The sequence below is a fragment of the Atractosteus spatula genome, chromosome 11 (assembly GCF_055471065.1).
Source record: "Atractosteus spatula isolate fAtrSpa1 chromosome 11, fAtrSpa1.hap1, whole genome shotgun sequence".
NCBI lineage: Eukaryota > Metazoa > Chordata > Actinopteri > Semionotiformes > Lepisosteidae > Atractosteus > Atractosteus spatula.
Window position 1 is genome coordinate 37,824,273 of NC_142716.1, and position 21,592 is coordinate 37,845,864.

Below are 21,592 nucleotides of genomic sequence, written 5' to 3' on the forward strand. Positions count from 1 at the left end.
TTGTCATGCGAGATTTCTTTCTTAAGAGTCATAGGGTTCATTGCATATTTAAAATTCCACAATGGTATCCCTGCCTACTCTTTCTTTACGACAGTTTGGCACTTTCTGGTGGTTAGTGTGACACCAAAGACATTACAGTGTCTCAATATCATACGATATTGCAGTGGTTCTCAAACTGTGGTACGCGTACCTGCAGTGGTACGCGGAGTGCCGCTAGGTGGTACGCCAAATGACCCTGGAACTGTGTTGTGTGCGCTGAAAAATCGGGACAGGTTTTCATATTTTGTATTTTAAGACGTGTCGAATACACAGCCTACGTACTACGATACAGCGCGCACTAATACTTCAGTGGACACAAGAGATACTCTGTAATTCTATACCACTCTATAGAAATGCGTGCTACGGACGCAAGTGACCAATTGTATTTAAAAAAAGCAAATAGGAAGGTAAGAGAATGTGCGTGATTTTGGAACAATGCCAACGTTGTAAACACAGGAATGCACAGAAATACGTGCTACGAATGCTGGTAATCTTGTGAGCACAGGAAAGCGTGATAGATAACAGAAAAATATTTAAGAACTGTTGTAAGTTAATTTGAGAAAAATACACCGAGCGTCTCTGTGTTTCGCTCCCATGCGCATGAAATAAAAACTTAAATACGGAAATAAAAACGGAAATGCGGAAAAATGCAAACTTGCGGATTGCTAAAGCAGGTAAGCCACATTATTAGGTGTGGAGAAAAAGGTGCAGAACAGCTCAACCTGCGGCCCCCCCCTGAAAGACACAGTCATTAACAGAATTATTGAAATGAAGTATTATATCGAAAGTACGCTGATAGAGCGCGTTAAGATGAGCAGATGTTTTTCACTGCAATTAGATGAGTCTGTAGTCGATTTGGCCAATTTGCTCATTTATGTTAGATACGGGTTTGAGGGTACGTCCTGTGAGGACTTTCTGTTCTGTAAACCGCTACCAACAGGAACTACAGAAGAGCACATATTTCAGCTTCTGAATGAATTTATCGAAGAGAATGGCATCGACTGGATAAAATGTGTCGGAGTTTGTACAGACTGTGCTAGAGCAATGACAAGCCGACATAACGGTGTAGTTGCATGAATTAGAGAGGTTGCTCCAGAAATGAATGGATGCATTGCAACATCCACCGCGAGACCTTTGCCGTCAAGAAAATGCCTGACGATTTAAAATCTGTTAGACTCTGTTGTGAATTGTATCAAGGCTCGAAAAATTAATTCACATCTGCTTTGCTCAACTAAACAGGCTCACCCCTCTCACTGAAATGGTGCTTTTTTATTATTTTTATTTGTTGTTGTTACTGTTTTTTTTCTGTAAAACACTTTGAGAAGCCACCTTTAAAGGCGCTACGAAGTTTATTATTATAATATTTATTATATATGTATGTGTGAGTGTGTTTGCACTCGCGCTCATGTTGGTCATTAAGAATTTCTGGGATTCCTATGAGATGATGACTTGTAGGTGGTACTTGGATGCTTTGGTTGGATTAGGGTGGTACTTGGTCCAAAAAGTTTGAGAACCACTGCGATATTGGACAAGATTTATTTTTACACATAAGCCATTACACAATAATGTGGAATGTGCTTTTTATTCCCACAATTTTATTTTGTCACATCATTATTTCCAGTAATAAAGATGGAATATTGATTGGCTGAGTGACCGATTGATCATTTCCATATCCAGGGGGATGGCTCCACCTTCCTGCAGCTGGGGTCTTCCATCGAACAGCAGATCAATGCCATGTTCAAAGTGATGGAGGAGTACGACTGGGGCAACTTCGCCGTCATCACCAGCCTGTACCCGGGCTATGAGCACTTCATTGATTACATCAGATCCTTCACGGACACCAGCTACTTTCTGTGGGAGCTCCAGGAAGTGGTCACCTTCGAAATGTCCGAAGGAGCCAACGACATCCGGTCGCGGCGGCTGCTGCAGCAGGTGGACGCGCAGGTGCTGATGGTCTACTGCTCTCACGAGGAGGCCCAGTACCTCTTCTCCATGGCCTCTGAGGTGGGCCTCATCAGCCCTGGCTACATCTGGCTCGTCCCCAGTCTGGTGGTGGGCAACCTGGACATTCCTCCACCAGAGAACTTCCCTGTGGGGCTGATCAGCATCACCACTGACCGCTGGAAGATGAGTCTGCGCCAGCGAGTGAGAGATGGGGTGGCCATAGTGGTGAAGGGGGTGCAGAGCTTTCGCAGACACCATGGCTACATTCCTGAGGGCCACACGGACTGCCACAACCCTATTGGCCCAACCACCAACAACACACTGTTTAGGTGAGCAAGCAGGCTTCCAACAGCTCCCTTCTGAAGCTACGGGCTTTTGGCTATAAGGAAAATTGGTCCAGTGAAACACAAAATAACCTTCTTTCAAATGTTCTCATAAGGTGAAACCAACAAGCCATTAGGTCCTTGATAGTTAACTATTCCCCAGGCCCTGCATAGGCCTTTCAAGAGCAATGTTGAATTCAGTCATAACCTCAGTAATAAGAAAATTATCAAGCAAATCACCTTGATAAAGTAACTGTTAGTGCCTCGCTTGCTGTTTGTTTAATTTTACTGTATGTTGAACCTGCATTGAAGCAAGTTGTGTTCTTCTTCTAACCACAGACAGTTTGCCAATAAAGGGTGCTTCACTGCAGTTTGACGGCAGTGTGCTTCTGATAGCCTGGGATTAAAAAGGAGAAACATGATGTTCGCTGAATATGTAGCACTTCTTACACAAATTAAAGTATGGCTAATTTGCTATTTAGAAACTGTAAAATGTCAGGGAATACCACAAGAAAAAGAAAAGTACTGTATGTTTGGAACATTTGTTCCATTTTAATTACAATCACTCAAACTCTGTTTAAGCTGTATTATAATAGTAGACCAAATGCAGGAATGAACACAGCTATTGCTTTGCACAAAATGTGTAAGTTACGTCAAAAAGATGGAGTGGCATGGAGACAGGTGGACTGAATTGTTAGTGGCACAATCTGACTTCCTTTAGTCTATGCAGGTATTGTTACTTTTCACATATATTGGACATACTGTACTGTACATGTCTAAACTCTGGAATTCTTTCCCTCAGTAATGGCCATTCGTATTAGAATACCTGCAAAAAAACCTGCAGGGCATTTTGTTCTCTCACCCTCTCAGCTCCACACACACCAGCTGTGTGCCCATTGCCACCCGTTCTTGGCCTCAGAGGGAGAAAACACCACAGTGTCAGCCCAACAGCTGAGGCTGAAAGAGCAATCTGTTGCCATCTGTGCCAGGGAGGAGTAAATCCTATTTGATCAAGAGAAAAAAATAATAATCACCAGGGAAGCTGAACTCAGAAAGATGAATCAGACTCTTTGGCAATGAGCACTACCAGCTTCTGTGAAGGGAGGGCACACACCCTCTGAGACAACACCATTGGGCTGATAGCAGTCTGCCACTGGAGGAGTCAGATACAATATTATTGCAGTTAACACAATGCTTGGAAAGCAGATAATGACATTACAGTGGAACTTATTTACTTAGAGCCGGACTAATTTCATTTGTAAAGTTGTGGACGCTAGCATTAGCAATATTCGCCTTGATGAGACAAATTAATTTTGTTATTGACTAATGAAGAACTTTCTGTTGCATCCCACTGCTGTAATTACTCCTTCTGAGCCAAGCCTTGATTAAATAGAGAGCAGGACATCAAGGGTTTAATTAAACAAATAGTCGCAAGTTACTCATTTTCAGCGGGAAACTTTTAATCTTTTTGTAATTTTGACACAAAGCTGTTCCTTTCTTCCTGCTCACATACCTGCATCCAACTTACTTAAAAGTGTGAAATGCACATTTATACAAAGCAAGTTAATGAGGGGTACTTTAAAACAGGGTGAGATTTATAAACTGTCCTTAAAGTGAGAGATTTGTAAATTCAGCAGTTTACGGCCTTGCTGAGATGAAAATTGGTGCTCAATGCCCTTGCATAGTACTGTAAATGTGTAATACTGGTCATCTGTTCAGCATTCCTGCCAGCAATCAGACCTTGAGAACAGCTGAACAATGTTACTGATTTGTTACAAAGTGTCATTGCGGATTAGAATTTATAGTGAACAGCTGATCTGTATTACCCATTTAATATGCTCTAAGCACCGATTTACATCTGAGCAAAGGCATAATGCTGAATTTACAAATCAATGTTTTTCACTTGTAAAGGCAGTTTTTTTTTTTGTACTGTATGTCAAAGTGTCCCGGTGAAAATGACTTTGTGGGATCATCTTAGTCTAGTTGACACCACTAATCAGTTGATCCTTCAAGAGAAATACACTAAAATGCAGCTTGTCTCCAAATCATGTGCCTTGAAAATGTATTATTTTTCTGCAGTATACAGTACATACAGTACAGTATTTACTCAAGCTTAGTCATTTATTTAGCTCAGGGCACCCTGACCTACAGGCAAAGTTGGGGCATATCAAAGAAGTAGAGCACTGAATGGTGTAGCATGACAATAATCTGAATAAAGTTGGAAGACTTCTGTAGGGGACTGACCTAACAGAAGAAATGTCTGTTTAATGTATCTGCTTTCCTCTCATCAATCACCGATCCCTCAGAGCCAAACAAATCCCATTGAGTTTTTTTATCCTTCATGTATAGATCCACAAATTAGATTTTTTTAACAAGACTCGATGTCTGCCATTCATTTCACCTGCTAATAAGATTACAGTGATTACCAGGTTAAATCAGCTTTTCGCATGAAGCCTTGTTCTTCATTGCTGAGAGTGTTTAGGAGCAGGCTGTTCTGCTGTGGTCGGCTGTAACAACCAGCAGGTTGTGAAGGGAAAGGCTATACCGCAGTTCTATACATGAGGTCTGGTCTCTGCTATATGTTATATTCTTTAAAAAGGCACTCATGTTTCTTTCATAGAGGTAGTATTGGCATAGTTTTATACAGAATACAAATGCATACCTGCAGATTATGTGTATCATTGCCAGACATCCACTATTATTAGTAGTAGTAGTAATAACTGATATTTATAAGAGAAAATTTTGTTATACATTTTATTTGACATAACTAGATAATTTTCTACTCCAATCCTACTGTGTTCTGTACATGATGCTTCAAAATAGTTACAGTATGTCATTTGCCAAACCGCTTTATACCCTACAGTGTCAAGGGAAGCAGGAGCCTACCTGGCAAGCATCAAGTGCAAGGAAGGGTACACCCTGGACAGGGCGCCAGTCCATTGCAGGGCTTCAAAATAGTTTTTGTTTGAAAAAATAAATTATGACATCAGTTCAGTACACAGATTAAACTAAAACAGTCTCAAATGAAGTAAGGATTTAGTTTCTTCTTGATAGCATAGTAAAACCTAAAGATGAAAAACACAGTTCAATGTGCTTCTGTACAGGTCACGGTGTGTTTGAAGCACAGTCTCCTATAGATGAGTTTTCTTCCATAGAAAAAGGAGAGGTGGTAACGAGAGTGATGAGACTAAAGTATTATTAATGGGGAAACTGATTATTTCTTCATTCATTCACTGATTATTATTATGCTATGAAAAAACAGTGGCTGCAAGATCCTTTAAAGTGAGGTAATACACTTCTTAAAGGATAGAGACAGATTTAGATAGGACAGACAGCAAAATTGATGTAATTCAATCTGTTTCATTACATCTGTTTTACATTTTGAATTGTAAATTCAAACTGTAAAAATTCACTAACAATAAACTAATTGTTATTAGTTTGAACTAATTTGAACTGATAAATTCAATAAACACTTTTTTGTGCTTCCTATTTAGTGTGTCATCTCAGAGGAAAGATATGATACAGTAGGAAAATAATTCTTATCCTAGCAAAGACTGAAAACCCACAACAAAAACTGCAGCAGCAAAACTCTATTTAAAAATAAATTATGGTGTTGTTGAACTGAAAGTATCCTTGTTGGTGCTTGTTGGATGACTCAATGGTCAATATATTTAGAAATCTGGAGGCAAATGTGAAATATTAATCAATTTGTCTGAGACAGAAGAGCATTTCACTGAATCCACTTAAAACGCTTTAATAATGGAGACTTCCCTCCACCACCACAATTGTTTTGCACCCACCTGGGTGATGTGACGGCAGCCAAAGTGTGCCAGTACACTCACCACACATCAGCTATCAATGGGGAGGAGAACAGAGTAATGAAGCCAATTCATAGATGGGGATTATTAGGAGGCCATGATTGATAGATGCCAAAAGGAAACATTTGGCCAGGACACCAGGGTAACACCCTTAGCTAATTAATCTCTCTACAAGAAATGGTTTGTGTACTTTTAAGTTTTGACACAGAGTATTTGCTGTATGAAATTTTCATACTGTATTTTCTGTATGAAAAACTAAAATAGTTCCCAATTTTGTTATCATTTTAATGGGGAAGTAGAAAGTCTATAAAAAGATGGTTCTGTAGAATCACACTCTAGCAGTACATACTGTATTTTTATATATTTCTTATGTTTCTTTTTTTAGGTGGGCATTGAGCTTCATTTTGTTTCCTGAGACTAAAATGTCCATACAATATTACACAGAGGATACATTTCTAAACTTTGCATCCTATGTATGTCCCCACCTACCAACCTACTTTCTTGCAACAGAGAACAGAGACAGAAAGAGTTTAATACTGCGAATAAAACAGACTTTATTGGACATCTTTATCAAATATGTTATTACAACACAACTCTCACTGTTTCAGGCACATGCTGAACGTAACCTGGGAGCACAAGGATTTCTCATTCAACAGCAATGGATACCTGGTGAACCCAGCTCTGGTGATTATCACTTTGGACAGAGAGCACCAATGGGATAGGGTAAGTACACCCCTACACACAAATTGCTTTCACTCCAGCTAGGTTTGATGTCCATTTCAGAAAGGAATCGTCTCACAAACATAACACCATCCATTTTCAGGCACAAACATGCACACTCTCACACCAGTTTTCTCAGAAACCAGTAACCTGCCAGTATGTCTTTGAACTATGGGAAGAGATCAGAACACTCAGAGGAAGCCCATGTGAACTCGGTGGGAACATACAAACTCCTCACAGGTACTGGAATGGAACCCAGGACCACAGCGCAATGAGTCAGCAATGCTAGCCACTGTGCCACCCATAAATGACACGTGATCTATTATTCTATTACTCTGTGTTTCTGTACCTGTAAATTAATAAGTTTGTACTTTTCATCACTTGTTCAGATCCTGAACTTTTGAATTCTAAGCCCACCACTTTCTTGACATTGGCTTATGGGCAGGCAGCCTTGATGTTGTCGTTGATTGATGTTGATGAAGGTTCCTAGAGAAAGTTTTTTTTTAAGCCTTTATGGGATGGAATCACCTTGCTTGGCATTTTCCCAGATACTTCCAGTGCAATCAGACCTGATGGGGCTGGCCCCCATGCTGTCATGCTGTCCAATGTGGTTGTCAGGTGTCTGTTGTTAGTTGGATTTGCGTGTGTCTGGTGCCCACGTTATTTCATGGTTCAAGCTCAGTTGCAATTGTGGGTCCAAAGCTGTGGTGAAAGTTTAGAGAGGTTGGGTGTGTTGACATGATTTGACATATGCAGTTGAGCTTCTTTAATGGCTAGTAATACCCCTTTCAGATGGTAAAAATCTGATAACACTAGTTCTGTCTGACAAGGATATACTGTACAGGACCCTTCAAAATGTCATTCAGGAGTACCCAGTGCGATGATAAAATGCCATAACCCAATCCTGGCAGGTTATCATTGTCAACAGAAAAGAACTTCAGGACCTGAGAGTGTGCTTTGCGTGGTGCCCTTATTCAATACAAACTCAGGGCAATGGTTTTATTTCCATAGTAAATCATTTGCTGACATTTGTACCGAATTAGTTATCTGTCTACACTGCCCGACAGGCAATTACATTCAAACAAAGTATCATTGATTTTTGCTGAAGTAATTTCTGACTGCAGAAATGTGGTTTAGTTTGTTTTCTATAGAGCACTAACAGAACAGTCACACTTCTGATTTTTTATGCAAATAGCAGAAGTCTTCCTTGCATTTTCTTAAACCTTTGTCAGTTGCCTGAAGGGCGAAAAATGTTTTTCTTGCAAGGCTAATATCAGGAAATATTGCAGATTCTTACTTTCAAGAAAATAGTGCCATTGAGAAAAAAAAGCTAACTGGTGAGTATAAAGATAATGTTGTTCTCCTACTTTGTAAATGTTTTAATTTTGCTGGTTGACAAAAAATAATGCAATGTGGTTGAGAAGAAAAAATAAGCAATCTGATCTTATTTACAAAATTTAGGATGACATATATACTTGAATTTTGTCCTGTACAGACACATTACAATATGCTTTCTAGTTAACCATTAAAACTACCAATTTCTAAACCCTTAGAACAATTTAATTATGATCAGTTAAGAATATGAATGGGTTAACTAAAAATTAAGCAAATGTTTGAAAACAAAACCTGAATGACATCCATTTGTTAAAAAGTAGAAAATCCATAAAATGATGGTTCTGTAGAATTGTCATAGGTTCCTTTAATTCAACAAATTGCTAGTTATATTGATCAATAATGTACAAGTGTTCCCATTATGTAATTAAGAGTGATCTATATGGCAGTTTAGATTGCAAGGTTGTAAGGAACTTTAAGCTTACCTCATTCTGAGACCATTGCTTTTGTGCTTCATCAGTCATTTCTATAACAGCCTGGAGCATCATTGACAAACAATGGTAATGTCCTCAAAGTATAGCATTACCTTGGTAGCCACAGAAATATCCCTGTGGCATGAATTAGTTCATCTACAAATCAGATCATTTGCACCATCTTTCCCTGCTAAAGTGGCATTATGTTTACTAGGGTTCTTGTATGAAATAATAGGTTTTACTTCAACTACAAAATTTTAAACTGTAAAATTATGATTTTTCTAATGAATTTGAAATTCTAAGCAAACTGGTTTGTTAAGTGTAAACCAGCAGTCTAGTGCTACAGTATATGGAGATTAAATGCCATCAGAAAGAGAAGAACACTGTTTCCTCCTTTGTGAGTCCTGAACAGAGATCCATGAAGAAGTAAGCCAGTAACCCTAACATACCAAAGCATTTCCATGTGCAAAAATAACCATGTTTGAAGCATGGATAAACTAGACTGTTGTTATAGCCTAAATTAAGAACCGTGTAGGATTTAAGTGAAACAAATAATAAAATATTAGGTATTGTATATCTTGATATAAGACAACTGAGTAGAATTTGGTCATCTGTTAAAAAAATTAAATATGGCAGCTAAAAAAATTAATGATAGAGTTACTAAATTAGCCTCAAATGTATTGGATTACTTTGTTTTAGGAATCTTTTCATTCCTCTCATTATAAGGCACAGCTAAAACCATTTTGTATATATCTAAAACTTCTGCAAATATCAAATAATTTGCAAAGAGGTTAAAGTTCCATGTTAATTGTTCTTTGAGCATAAGGCGTTTACTGTATGTTAGTAAAAACAAATGTTTCAGTGAGAACCCCTTTGATGTAAAAGAAAGAATATCAATAGATACATTAGCTATTCAGCTTTGTGTCTTTTACTATTCAACAAATTCAATAACCTCCTTTTTGTGATAGCAGCCTTAATCCAATGTCTTTCCAACACAGCCAGCACATTGCATATGACATGTCCATAATTTATTACAGGTATAAATCACTGACTTGAGCTGTTCAAATACTGCTTCCCTGACAGCTGGTGAACTGGGGTTTTTATGCTGTCTGGGAAAGTGTCATTTTTTCTGTTTTTCATAGACAGGATACATTTTCCAAATGGCACAGCATGAACAGGGGAGAGGAACATTTTTGTGAAGTAAAATATTGTGAAGATGTCTTTTTTTCAGTCATAATTCATAATTCTCTACATCAGAAATCTACATAAAGCAGTTTTTTAAAGCACTCAAATTTAAGTCTGCCACCTTTACACTTTGGATTCAACCCTCATAATAATTATTTTTGTTAGAAAACATTATTTATCAGAGCCATGTACAATGGTTGGAAGATTAGTTGAAGAAACTGATACTATATGTTGTCTTGGGGCTTTTGGCTGAGCATATACAGTAGATTTATTGAGTTAAAAAAGTCTGGTTATATTAATTAGCTAAATTATAAAAAAACATGCATTGCAAATAACTATAAAATAGTATAAATATTTGGAACTACAGTGTTCCACTAAATATATTCAAGTTCAAAATTAAATGACTCACTGCAGGTGCTATTTCACAAAACTGCATTTCTTGTCTCCCTAATAACCATGTGTCAGCAAGGATTTCAATATTTAGGGCATGGCAATGTTTTACCACCTTTAACTGTTTGCCTTTAGAATATATTAGATGTCACAAATATAAGCAGTAGTGGTTTGGGAGGGTAGTAAAGCAGACTACAGCTCCCTGCAATCGCAACATTCAGAGTTGCTAAATTCAGATAGTACATGTGGATTTGGGCATATGTTCATGGAAAGAACAGTAAAATATTAATTAAAAGTTAAAATATAGAGAGCACATTTCATCACAGAGGATTTCGAAGCAACTCACGCATAGAAGAAAACCCATGGCATCCGCGTGGGCTGCAACAATTATGCACCAGCAACTCGACTATCCAGAAGATCAGGAAGAGAAATGGCAAGCAGCTTCACTAATGTTATAATAGGCAGGAAATACTCTACAAGCCCACAGTGGGTAGAACATAACATTCCTACTCTCTGAAATTGTTTAGTTTAACGTCTCATTCAAAGGATGGCTCCTCCATCTGCACAGTGTACATCCGTCCATTTTCTAACTCAGGGTTGCAGGGGTGCCTCCCAGCAAGCAACTGGCGCAAGGCAGGATACCCCCTGGATGGGATGCCAGTTTATCATAGGGCACACACAGACAGAAAACGCCCACACTCACACCAGGCCCGATTTTCCTAGAAGCCAATTAACCTACCAGTATGCCTCAGGACTTTGGGTGGAAACCAGAGCATATAAACTCCATGCAGATAGCACACCCAGAAGTAGAACCCAGGGCCCCAGCATTGTGAGGCAGCAATGCTAACCACTGCACCACCATGCAGCCAATCAGCACAGTGTCCCTTGTCACTGTATTTGGGCATTGATTTGAATTGATTTTTGGGGTTTTGCTTGTTTAAATGAATTTCAATGCCAGGGGGAACCTACTCTCAATCTTGAAAGACAATGTAAGACCCCAATGATACTGAAAGCAATAGAGACATAACGTTGCATGAACAGAAGGGGAACTACCACCCTCTCGTGATTCTCGTGTATTTCCCCAAGAGCTTGGGATTGCTTTGTGCTTTTGTTCTTTACAGCAATACAGCACAGCAAAGTAGAGAAGCAATATCTGCATAATGCTGCTTTTTCAGATACTCAGGCCAGAAGTTTTGTCTTAAGTTAACCCTAGCCATGGCTGAGACACTGAACAAGAAAATCTGGACAATAATGCACAACCTGTATTCCTAAGAAGTGTCTCTGCTGCTTGAGCCATAGACTAATGCCTCCTTCACCTCCAAAATGTATTTTAAGAGGTTTTTAGTCAACCAATGGTCCTGAAAGGTTTAGCATAATTTACTTTGTAACATTTAAAACATCTATTCTTTTCAATTAAAAGCAGAGAAGCAGGAATCTTACATTATCTAAGAAATACAAATTGGTGAAAGCAGATAGTACTGCAGTCAAACTGTACCTAGGATATGCAAGTACTAGACAAATGTTTCATATGGGAACACTTTTTATTGCTGAAGTGTGCCGTACACAATGGCTGACCCAGAAAAATCAATATACTGCATCTCATTTTAAGTGACAATAACAAAACGCCTGAAATTAAAATCTCCAATGATTTTCCTGAAACACTGCTGTTCCTGTTTTACGGAACATTTCCTTCCAAATGTTAATGACTGAAACATTTTCTTTTAAAAAAAACACGACTGCCTCCCATGAAACAATTATTAAATGTTCATTAAAAGAGGCAGCGCTGGGAGCTAGGATAAAGGAAAAGTTTTTCAGTAAAACTTTTGTGTCTATCGTAACTTCCTTTAACCACTTTATCCAATACAGAGTCATGGGGGACCCAGGCAGGAACATCCTGGCAAGTAACAGGAGGCTGGCAGGCTACACCCTGAATGGGATACCTAAATACTGAAAGGAATAAAGTGCATTAGTCAGAATGTAAAAAAGAAAATTTAACATTTCATTTAAATTGCATAATATAGTAATGTTATAATATAGTGTGTCTATAATTTTTTATAGTGCCTTTTTACTAAAAGAGAGAAAATGTCTGCTATCATTTTTTCATCTCATATATCATTCATCTGAAAAGGGGGGATGACCATGAATACTTTTGGAAGACACTGTATATATCTATAAATGACCTTCCTTTGAGACAGAAATTATGGTCATCCTTCTCACTACAGCAATGTCCTTTTCATAATGTGATGGCCAAAATTCAACAGAACATTTTCTATTTTAGATCTTATTGGATTTTACATTTTTCATGAGGATTGCAGTAAGAGGATATTACTATGCAATTTCATCCCAGTAAACTTTTCTTAGACATTTGCTCTGTGTTGTGTCAATCTGAGCTTTGTGGGTTTCATCTTTGTGGCACAACTTCAGCATCTGTTCAGATGGCACTTTCATGATAACTTTGACACCCTTCTAAAAGCATGTCCTAGATTGCTTAAAAATTATTTCAAAGAGTGTTCACAACTTTGCCAAGGTAAAGTTTTCACATAATTTCACAAAGAGTTTTTCTTATTTTTTTATGTTGCGTCTAGGAATTGATGTTTTATTTATTAAGAGTGGGCAGTGAAAGATAGATACTTTTTTGATCCCGTGAGGGAAATTGCAGGTGAAGAATGATGTTTAGGACTTCCAGGTGAAAGGTTGTGAGTCCAAGTACCTGCTGTAGACACTGCTGTTGTACCCTTGAGCAAAGTATAATACTGTACCCCGATCACTCCACTATTTCCCACTTCTCTATCACAAAGCATGCACCCGTTATTTTCCAAACAGAAAGGTGAAGGTTCTGTGTGCAAGTGTTTGTATAGCAAATCACAGCTACTGTACCTTTAGAGACAGACACCACACAGAAAGGGACAATGCTTCCACTGTAACAGCTCGGGAAACTTCTAGTGCTTCGGTGTTGTAAGTGTATGTAAGAAAAAAGATTAATTTATTTATTTGATCTTGAAGTCTTTTTCTTCAGGTACTGATATAATTTATGTAGATGGCTTCTCATTGTTTTTTATACAAATGCCGTACCAACAAAAATAATCAGACATGACTTTCAATATATAAGTAATTGTGGTTTCATCACTGTGAAAACTTGTACAGGGTAAGAAAACAATATGCAGTTCAGTTTCCTTTGGAATATCTTCATATGTGGTAAAGCCCAGAACAATCACAGCCCCAAATCATTCTTGACTCTCACGAATGGCTGCACGAGGACCTTTTTTCAGCAGGACAGTAAATAAAGGCTGCATGAAAGGTTTCCAATGAACTAAATCCTGCAGCTGCCATTGCTGTACTGTTTTTAATTTTTGAGGGAAAAAAAGACTGTTGTTCTGCAAAATGTCCCTTAACAATATGTTTTCATACAATAGCTGTCCCTGAGTCAAAATTAATTTACCTGCCGGTCTGTATAGAGCCTTGGAACTAGAGACCTCTTAGCGATAAACAAGAGGAGAATATTGTTATTTCACTCTAAGTTTACTGTACATCCCTTCCAACTGAGAATCATAGACATTATTGTTTGGTAATTTTTCAACAGTCTCATTTTACTCAACCAAGCACCCAGGGCAAAAAAAAAGACAGGATCCTGTAACTTCCCACAGAGTTTTTATGAGGAATGTATACTTTTATCATTGCAATATTTATAACATAATGCACTTTTTACAAATACCGAGGCATCTACTAAAACATGCACTGTGTAATTAACACCACGGTTTATAATAAGACAATGTGCAAGGCACTTTTAGTTCATCTCACTTGGATGTGTATAGAAAATTTATCACGTTGTCTGAACATTTACAGTAGATCTAACTACAAGATTTTCTGTAATAAAACTATAGACAAAACATTGACTGCATTTACAGTATTGGTACTTATTGCTTAAATAATTACAACAATTTGTGTTGAACAATACATTAAAACTGAATTAACTATAGGTTTCTTGTACTGTAGTACCTAACAATAAGCCTTTATTCAGAAGGTACAGCTTTTATATGTTTTATTTTCTCTTCTGCACTTATTATGATTATTTTCAAATGATTTTGCTCAAGAGCAGAATTAGCTCTCAATCAGGAGTTTGGAGACTTCAAATGCAGGTTAATCAGTAACAGAACAAGACAGGATTCTGTACTGGTATGACATGCAAAAGCTGAACCAGCAAAAAGGATGGAATTATAAAGACAGATGAAACACATATGCAGAGGAGACGATCATGATCATTGAGAATCACTGCTCTCCTGTGTGTTCAGAAACAAAGAACTATCATTTCATTGTTCCAAAGCTGTACTGCCGATTTGAGAGGCATATTTTTTTACAATATGAACAAATATTTTACAGGGAAGTCTACTTGATTCCCAAGAAATTCCTGGAATCCACTTACTGTAACCTCATTTTAACCAATCAATTTCATTTACAGCATTAACACATTGTACTGCATAGTATTAAGCCTGCTTACTAGTTGGATACTGAGTATTTAATACTGCAGTATGGCTTTTAAACAAAATGTAGGAAAGTGCACCAACGGAGGGAAGATGACAACGTGCAGCAAGACGCATGTTCACACTATGAGTCCTGCAATTCCCATACAGTGAGAGTGCAATGACTCCAGGTGACAGCACTGCAAGAGCACACTTGTTTGGTACAGTACTGTAAGTCACAATTGTTTCTACTGAGCAGCAAACTGGCAATTCTTTAGGTGACAGATTGTTCTCCATCACTTGAGTTATCTTGGTCACATTCGGCTAACGACCAGAATCAGACCAAAAAGTCAGGACTGCTGGGATCAGTCTGTGATCTAAATGGCAGAGTTTTCTAGTTGAACCATTAAGCACTTCAGGCAACCTATGCACACGCAGAATGCAGTCTATTTTTGCAAACACCAATCCCAAGCTAAACTATTCATTGAAAACTCCTTCTAAATTGAAGGCATTCTCAAGTAGACAGGCTCACTTCCTTTGAAAGCCGTCAGAATCTGTATCTCTTTTTTTCAAGGTCTCTTTTACTCTGGTGTAGATAGATAGATACTTTATTGATCCCGTGAGGGAAATTGCAGTGCAACAGCAGCTTAACACACACAACACAGCCACAGTGTAACGAATTATATAATAATAGTACAATACATACAATACAATACAAGAGTTACTCCCAGTCCGGACGCACAAGAACAAACTAGAACAGAACAGTACACAGAAAATCGTTTCACACTCATATCACACATATGAATATAAATATAGATGTAACTATAGATATAAATATAAATGTATTGTATTTGTGTAGTGTAGCCATATAAACTGTTTTGATGGGGTTTATGCTCAATTACCTTTATGACTTTTTCTAAAGTAATTGTCTAACTGATTCAGATTTTGGGTAACTGGTCATACCTGTATATGCACAAGCTTCCCATAACTTTCAAAGTCTTAAAATAATAAAAAGCATTAATTTCAGTGGCAAGAGGGGCATGTATCATTTTAGTGCATTAGACCAACAGCAGAGTTTTCCGGGTTGGCACTGACGTTATGAGATTAAATTGTACATTAGGTTCATTTGCTCCTGGATCCAATGTTCTGAAAACTCATTAAAACAAAGAGCTATTGATTATGCTTCTCCTTCTGTAAAATATTTACATTAAAGCAGGAATTGAAAGTGTTTTATAATTACTGTGTAGCAATTGAAAGCAGTGTTATATTTCCGGTGATGATTCATGAAAATCACACACTTGTTGTGACTTTAAATCATGAATAGCTAATTATCTCAGAATGGAGTTTTTCCTCATTTTTCACTCATGCACAATTGTAATAGACAAGAATCATAAACTTGCCATTTTTACGCATAAGCATATGGTATTTCCAAAAATGGATTCATTGAGAATCTGTCTCTTTCTCAATATTAATATAATGTAATTGTCTTTGAAATAGTGTTTTACATTATGAAAATGCTGCAATTAGATTGTAGGATATATAAGAGGTCACAGAGGAAAAGAACTGTGAAATTAATTTTCAACACACTATGCAGCCCTTGAATCATATGTTAATGAGCACTGTGGCTCAGATGATAAAGATGAAAATAAACCTTAACCTTCACTGCCTTAAAGGGAAACAAGGAACTATATTCATCTATATATCCATTTACCTTTAGTTTGCTGGTGAGAGTCATTGAGAGCACTACTGTATATCTTCAAATATTAACACAAACCTCTGTGTCCTCATTAAAATTAATATTGTGTGTCTCTACTGCATTTTACAGCACAATTTTAAAATATTTAGAAATCTAAAAATATGCCAAAACTTGCATTGGTGGCATCTACTTGTTACTCTCATATTTGATTTTAATTCAGTTTTAAAGCTTGATTTTAGTAAACATTGTTTGTACTTTACATACTGTACTGTAACTGAAAGAATAGACTTCACTTGCATTAAAATCACCTTGTTTCTTCCTGATTATCAATATAAGTGCTCAAGGATATTTTTTCTCCCTTCGGTGTATGAAATTTTTGAAGTGGGTGATGGGTAATGTGAAGCAAGTTGCTAATCATGTCTTAAATTTGGCACTTCTTCTATAGAAGCCTGCTCGTCCTGTGACCAGGAGCTGCCCTTTAACCAATAAGCTAAAACTATAGTACTTAAAATACTTAATAAATATTTAAGAAGCACCTGATTCTTGGATGTTGATATTCCTCATGAAATCCTAAAAAAATCCTTCTAACAATACATCTTGCTGTCACTGACAGAAAAAGTGCCCTTTCTCTGAGAAGTTCTTAAATCCATCAAAGTTGTGTGTACATACACACATCCACAGAATGAAGTGTCCAGATACTGATTTTTTTTATTTTTACCTTCTTTCTAGCTGCTTGGAATATGGACCCATACTTACAGAAGTACAAGTACAGGAGTACAAGAGTATGTTTCTCTGTCTAGAAAATAGTCCATAAGGTCATTCACTGGGATTTTCATGCAGTGGTATGCACTAGGAAGCAGCTCTCTAGCCTGCTTAAATTATTGTGCTTGATCAGTCTTGTCAGCATTTCATTCTGAGGATTTAATTTACAAGGAAACACAAGCAATTTTCATGGCAGCTTGTAAAAGGTGTTCATTATAAATGCTCTCATTTAGTGTCCTTTCCCCGGTCCAGTGTTTCCTGTGTGCTTCGGTCAGTTCTTTGGTTTTTGAAATAGTAAATACTTAAGCCGTAATGCATTAGGTCTCCAAATGAAAGGATTATTGTCAGTCTCATGAAATTAAGAGCATCACAAATACAAATGCTAATCAATTCACTGATGAATTGACCTTTGAGCTGTCTCCTTTTATTTCCCAATCCAGGTCGGGAACTACGAGATGGGGATTCTCCAAGCGAGGTACCCGGTGTGGCCGCGGTATGGCTCTTTGATGGAACCCGTGTCTGACAACAGGCACCTGACAGTAGCCACTCTGGAGGAGCGCCCTTTTGTCATTGTGGAGAGTGTGGACCCCCTCACAGGCACCTGCGTCCGCAACACTGTGCCGTGCCGGAAACAGTCCAACAAGACGGATATGTGAGTACCTGAGAGCTGTGGGATGGAACTGGGAAACTGGCTCCCTCCATTTTCTTCCAGCTTCTTCCAATTCAGAGTCATGGGGGGTCACCTCAGCAAGCAATGGGCACAGGGCGAGATACACCCTGGATGGGACACCAGTCTGTCACAGGGCACACACATAGACATGAACACGCACAACTCACACCAGGGCCAATTCTCCCAGAAGCCATTTCACCTACCAGAATGTCTTTGGACTGGAGGAGGAAACCAGAGCACCCGCAGGAAACCCACGCGAACACAGGGAGAACATACAAACTCCACACAGGTAGCCAAAATTGAACCTAGGGCCCCAGTGCTGTGAGGCAGCAAGGCTAACCACTGCACCACCATGCCGCCTGGTTACCTACATTGACCTGATATTCTTATGTTCAAGCTCTGCTGCCTCAAGTGGTATTGGTGGCCAGTAAGTGGACATTTTATTTTCGAAACAGAATTACTCAGTTGTCCTAATATGCTGACTGGGTGCTGTAGGAGGTGTCATTCTTTCAATTAATAACCTCATTAGCTCCTCCCCCAAATGGAAGTTAAGGTCAATGTCTTCATGGAAAGGATGTACCCATTGATACTGTATTTTGAATTATCTTGGAAAGCATACACAGTAAATGCCTGGCAAGGTTCTTAAATTAAAGAGAAGCCTTTCGGTATCCTGTCTGAACCTTCAGATTTTTTTCGTACGCACATTAGAAAGAAATATCCAGAACAAAAACAGGGGAAAAAAATGCATTTTATTGTCTTTCTTCAAAAATCAATTTCTCAAATTGTGGTACACCTACAGTAGGATGTACCTAGGATTTTTCTCTGTCTTCTCTGATATGTCTACTACTTTGGATAAAAAATGTGAAATTAAGAAAATTTTAAAAATCTGCAATATTTTTTTATGAAGATGAGTTTTATCAGCCTTTCAAAAATGTAAAATAAATAAGAAAAATAAATTATTTACTATTTTTACTGTTGTATTTTAATATTGCTGGTCCTAGAAAAGTTTCTTATAATGTTTACAGTTAAAAGTGTTTTTACACTTCTTTATTTTACGTTTTTGCACTTTTCTGATATTTATGTGCTTAACGGTACTCATAAGAAGCAGGTTTGTAAAATAAAAAAAAATACAGATGCATGCCCTAGAGAGCAGGGTGTTACAGTATGTCTCTGAACGGTCAGAATTCGCTGAAAGACTGCTCGTTTAAGCTTAAGTATTAGATTCGTTTTTTCTATCACTGGTCGATTTGAACATGTAGGGGAGGGGTTCGGTAGCCATCTTTGTTGGAATATGTTTTGATTTTATGAACTTGTGAATTTCCAGAGTAAAATCAAAGCACTTTTTCAAATTAAGGAAAAACTTCTTTACGTATTTTAGCGAGTTTTTGCCTTTGCGCTTGCATTTTGCTGGAGAACTGTTAAATTAGCGATATACTTTAGCGCTTCTCTATACTGAAACGCAAGATTAATATTCTTACGAAAAAAATGTTAATTTGCTTTATGCTGAAGTATCTAGTTATTAAACACATTTCTGAAAAAAAATATGCTGTCTTGTGATAGTGTATAGTCTGTTGTGTTGTGTTTCGATTTTGCTGGTAAATATATATATATTATTCACCCGTTGTGTAGTTTGTCTGAAGTGCCCTTGTCAGCATTACATTATTAATTTGTTTATTAATAGTATCATTGCAGTGAAAACAAACGTAATGGTTGTGCTTAAAAGATATTGGAGATCACCTGCATTTGCGATATGTTCAGAAATGATTAAAAAATGTTGTTTTTGGTAATGTAAAATGTAGTGTTGAAAGCAAATACACATGTTTTGGGTGGATATAACTACAGTACCTGAGGGTCTATATTAAATGGAGATTCTAACTGCACGGTCTTTGCCTGGACTTTAAAGATCCTATGAATCCCTGAATTCCACATGGGCTCATAGACCATTGTCTTCCCTTATTGTAATTAGTGAAGCAATTTCTCTCTTTTTCTCCTGATTTGCTGTGCAGTGGATTAGCTTGGGTATAATGGCTGCATGCTGTATGATAATATTGTATCACCCATGTCTGAGAAGCTCCTCATTTTAGTAGATAAAGCTGGTGTCCTATTTGAAAATTGCTGTGGGATCCTTTTGAATGAAAGGCACCATAAAATTGCAAAGAATTCTCAGTATTACCAGTTCAGGGGCTGATTTTCAAAGGTTTTACCCAAGGCAGCTGTAAATGTATAAAGGTATAATCTACCAAGAGATATCTTCAGTATGCTAAAGAAATCCTTGCTTTCTTAGACACAGTTTTAGAGAATTAGCTGAAGGTTACAGTATCTGAAGTAAGGAAAGTGTTACTGAGCATATCTGAATATTGTCATACTGTAGGTTTACATTATAATGTAAAATAAATTTTCATTTCTTGAGACAGGTTCAAAAGTATATACAGTACTATATACAGTATGCATTCTCTGTAAACAGAATTGGTGGATCTAATTTATTTCAGTGTGCACTCCCTAATGAAAGAATATGCGTTTTTCTGGCATGACTGCAAACTTTTAGTCGGCATGAACACAGAGAATAAAGCAAAAACAATGAAAGCAGCTTCTATACATTTTTATTCTATAGTTATTTTTAAATCTTTATTCAAACATTTACTTCCAACACGCTGTGCAATCAACATATGCTTCTTTAACTGCTTCAGCTGCAATGATAACAACAACCTATAGTTGTGGCAGTTAATTACGAGAGCTTCTAACGAATTCCACTGGAATGATCTACTCCTTAATTATGCATGTGAATTTAATTAGCATCTAATCAAACATTAAAGAGCTCATTCATGTGTCAAAATCCTAGAACAGTAAAATTGTGAAGTTCAGATTTTATATGCCAGTGACATTTTAAGGTTGAGACTTTTGTATGTGTGATATTACATTCTCCATAGAAAATGTGTGTTGTGAAATACACAGGTGCATAGGAGATATACAGTAGGGCAACTGTCCAGTCTCTGTTTTGGGAGTCTGTTTAAATACATTATCAATGGAAGCAACTGAGAGATTGTTGAGTGTGTGGTGGATGGTATTATTTTCCACTTCTCTGGGAAAGAGAATACTACATGTCTGTTTAAATAACACAGCACTGTCGAGTTGCTGGTTGGCTTTTCCTTGAAGGTAGATCTGGAACAGGGCATTAGTGTGGTCATTTGTATTGCTGTACACATACTGCCTCTTTAGTACCTCATTGTGGTTTGCCTTCCCTACAGTATGTTCTTTGGTTTTTGGTCTGATCTTCATTCTGCAATTCTGTTTTCATTTCTTGAAATAATATTTTTGTAGAGCAGAAGATCAGTTGGAACTCACCAAATAGAAGCAAAAACGACAAGATAACTCTGAATTTTTGCAGGGAACTGCTTTGTCAGTCAGGATCATCATATTCCAGAGTTTCTAGTTTCAATGGAACTTCAGTGCCGTCAGTAGTCATAGCAGAAAAAAATGGATTGTTTTAATTAAAAAATTCTCTTTATTTTATATTGTGCCTTTAACAGCAGTTAGCTCAAAGCAACAATAATCATTCTCAGTTCAGCTGAGACAATTTTAGTGATTCTTTAACATCCCTTGTGATTTTACTATCCTGTATTTTTTTTGCAGTTTTCTGTAGCATATCAAACCCTATATACTTTATATATTAACAGTATTTTATGCGAATGTAAAGATGAAGTTGCTCAGATTGTTTCAGAATACTACAAGCATAAAAGAAAATATTTCTGCAACATCTACTGTAAAATAAAAAAAAACTAAAGA

The 21,592-nt window shown here is 37.4% G+C and overlaps 1 protein-coding gene across 1 annotated transcript in view; it reads left to right on the top strand.

Annotated features, from left to right (window-relative positions):
* The window catches only part of grin2cb (glutamate receptor, ionotropic, N-methyl D-aspartate 2Cb), a 66,961-nt gene that overhangs the window by 16,857 nt on the left and 28,512 nt on the right, over nucleotides 1–21,592 (top strand). Inside the window, exons 2-4 of the mRNA XM_088927351.1 lie at nucleotides 1,717–2,312; nucleotides 6,733–6,847; nucleotides 17,580–17,791. Coding sequence (XP_088783477.1) covers nucleotides 1,717–2,312; nucleotides 6,733–6,847; nucleotides 17,580–17,791 — 923 coding nt within the window. The remainder of the gene's footprint in view (nucleotides 1–1,716; nucleotides 2,313–6,732; nucleotides 6,848–17,579; nucleotides 17,792–21,592) is intronic.